The sequence below is a fragment of the Montipora capricornis genome, chromosome 10 (genome assembly GCF_036669925.1).
Source record: "Montipora capricornis isolate CH-2021 chromosome 10, ASM3666992v2, whole genome shotgun sequence".
Classification (NCBI taxonomy): Eukaryota; Metazoa; Cnidaria; class Anthozoa; order Scleractinia; family Acroporidae; genus Montipora; species Montipora capricornis.
In genome coordinates this window covers 11998479-12000978 of record NC_090892.1, presented here as the reverse complement: position 1 = coordinate 12000978, position 2500 = coordinate 11998479, and the positions used below count along the sequence as shown (strand labels likewise).

General features: G+C 38.1%; 1 protein-coding gene across 1 annotated transcript in view; it reads right to left on the bottom strand.

Moving 5' to 3' along the window:
* Window positions 1–601: 601 nt before the first annotated feature.
* Window positions 602–2500, bottom strand: part of LOC138021663 (uncharacterized) — a 2241-nt gene continuing 342 nt past the window's right edge. The window contains exon 1 of the mRNA XM_068868598.1: window positions 602–2500. This exon is cut by the window's right edge and continues 342 nt beyond it. Within this exon, the coding sequence (XP_068724699.1) occupies window positions 1003–2500 (1498 nt within the window). The 3' untranslated portion in view covers window positions 602–1002.

Sequence of the window (2500 nt, the reverse complement as noted above, 5' to 3'; positions counted from 1 at the left end):
TTGAACCATTTTAGAAGCCTCTCTCTGCTACCGCACAGCTGGACTCCATTTTACCATATGAAAAGTCCTTGTCAAATGGAGTCGGTTTGATCAATTTGATCAATTTGATCCATTTTACAAGTCTATCACTCATTGCACATAGCTGGGCTCCATTTTACCATTTGAAAAGTCTTTGTCAAATGGAGTCGGTTTGATAAATTTGATCAATTTGAACCACTTTACAAGCCTCTCTTCTACCGCACAGCTGGACTCCATTTTACCATGTGAAAAGTGCCTGTCAAATGGAGTCGATTTGATCAATTTGAACAATTTGACAAGCCAATTTGACCATTTGATCCGTTTTATCACCTGAATTTCATTTATAATAGCTATGTAAAAGATACTGCGAGATGAAGCTGACTCGTCTTCGATAATTTAGGTAGTTCTGTTAGTGTATGTTTGTCTGTTTGTTATTTTAGTCCTTTTATTTTTTTAGCATTTGTTACTGTATATTTATAATAAGTTATCTAACACGCCTTTCGTAAAAACTAGCTTTATATTGATGAGGCTAGAATGCCTAAATAACGCTTTGAGTATATATGTTCTCTTGAACGAACTAGGATATTCAGTAACCTTATAAATGACGCTAAAGATTCTAAGCTGGCGTCAACTTAATTATTGCTTTGACGCGTATTGTATTTTCGCATTTGTTGTATAAGAAAGATTAAAGATTACATGTTGGTACTGTAAACGCAATCAGGGTGCCTTTGTAAACTGACTTTGCATTAAATCCATAGACAAATAGACGTACATCCGAGATTAACTGAGGATTGACAACTATTTTATTAATCGCTGATTACATAGATACATGCAGTACCATTCAAATATTCTGATCATCATGTCAATGCACTGGATTTATCCAAACAATGTACTTCTAAACTACAACGTATAAACCTTTGAACTATAGAACCATAATCTACACCAAACCAAAAATGAGAAAAGCATCTGCATTTTACCCGTAAATTAATGCACAGCTTTCTTCTTAATATACAATTCCAGCGTACACCCGCTTGAACTACATTTCACATTACCTTCCGCCATGCAATAGTCTTTTTTTATTTTCCCGTCTCCTTCTCTTGGATTGGCTTTATTGAGGTTGTGGTACCACGTTTTATCTGCACATTTCTTTCCCGAATGAATCGCTAAATTCCACTTTAAGTTCGAGCCAGGTACGCTGAAGAAAATATGTAGGGTTTTATTGTCCTTTTTGATGTATAAAGCGATTACACCAGCAGCGTCGTCTTTTGCTGAATAATTAAATCCTTTGCCTGTAGGTACGTGATCTGGTAAGGTTATATCCGACGTGCCACCAAAAAGATATACGTTCAGACGTTCCCATTCATAAGGAGTTTCATTTATGATACCAATCGATATTTTTCCACTATACTGATCCCCAATCTCTGTCAGAACAGTTGGGATAGCCTTAATAACTGTGCCAGCTGAAACGGCGGTACCAGGCGCAACCTTCTTCTTTATGCGTAATTCCAGTGTACATTCGCTCACGCTACTCATGTTACCTTCAGCACTGTAATAAAAGTCCATAGCTGTCGTTTGACGATCATTGTCACCTTCGACTGGATTGTAGCTGTAGAGTTTTGTGAATGTACATGGGTCTTCGTTTGCTTTCACCTTTCCTAAAAAAGATTTCACATTCCACCAGTTAAAACGCAATGCACCGAATGGTACGCTGTAGAGAAAACACAGAGATATATTGTCATCTGGGATGTGAAAGGCGATTACACCAGCAGCGCCGTAAGCAGCAAACTTTTTTTTTCTTGCCGAATAATTAAATCCTTTGCCCGTAGGTACGTGATCTGGTAAGGTTGCATCCGACGTGCCGTCAGAAAAATATACGTTCAAACGTTCCCATTCGTAAGGAGTTTCATTTATGATACCAATCGAAATTTTTTGACTATATTGATCCCCAATCTCTGCCAGAACAGTGGGGATAGCCTTTCTAACTGTGGCAGCTGAAACGGCGGTACCTGGCGCAACCTTCTTCTTTATATGCAATTCCAGTTTGCAATCATTCCCGCTACTCATGCCACCTTCAGCACTGTAATAAAAGTCCATAGGTGTCGTTATACGATTATCATCACCTTTCAGTGGATTTAATTTGTTATAGAGATTTTCGAATGTACATGGATCTTCATTTGCATTTATCTTTCCCAAAAACGATTTAACATTCCACCAGTTATGACTGCTGATTCTATCGTACGGTACACTAAAAAGAACACACAGGGTTACCTCATCACGTGGAATGTTAAAAGCGATCACACCAGCAGGGCCGTACGAATTCAAACGTTCCATGTAGGCTTTATAAATAAGGGTTTCTTTTGGAGAAACGTCAACTGGTGCAAGGTCATTTGATGTGCCTGTATAAAACTCTATGTCTACATCTTTCCATTTATAAGGAGTTTCATTGCTGATACCAATAGCAATTTTTGGGCTGTGATTCCCT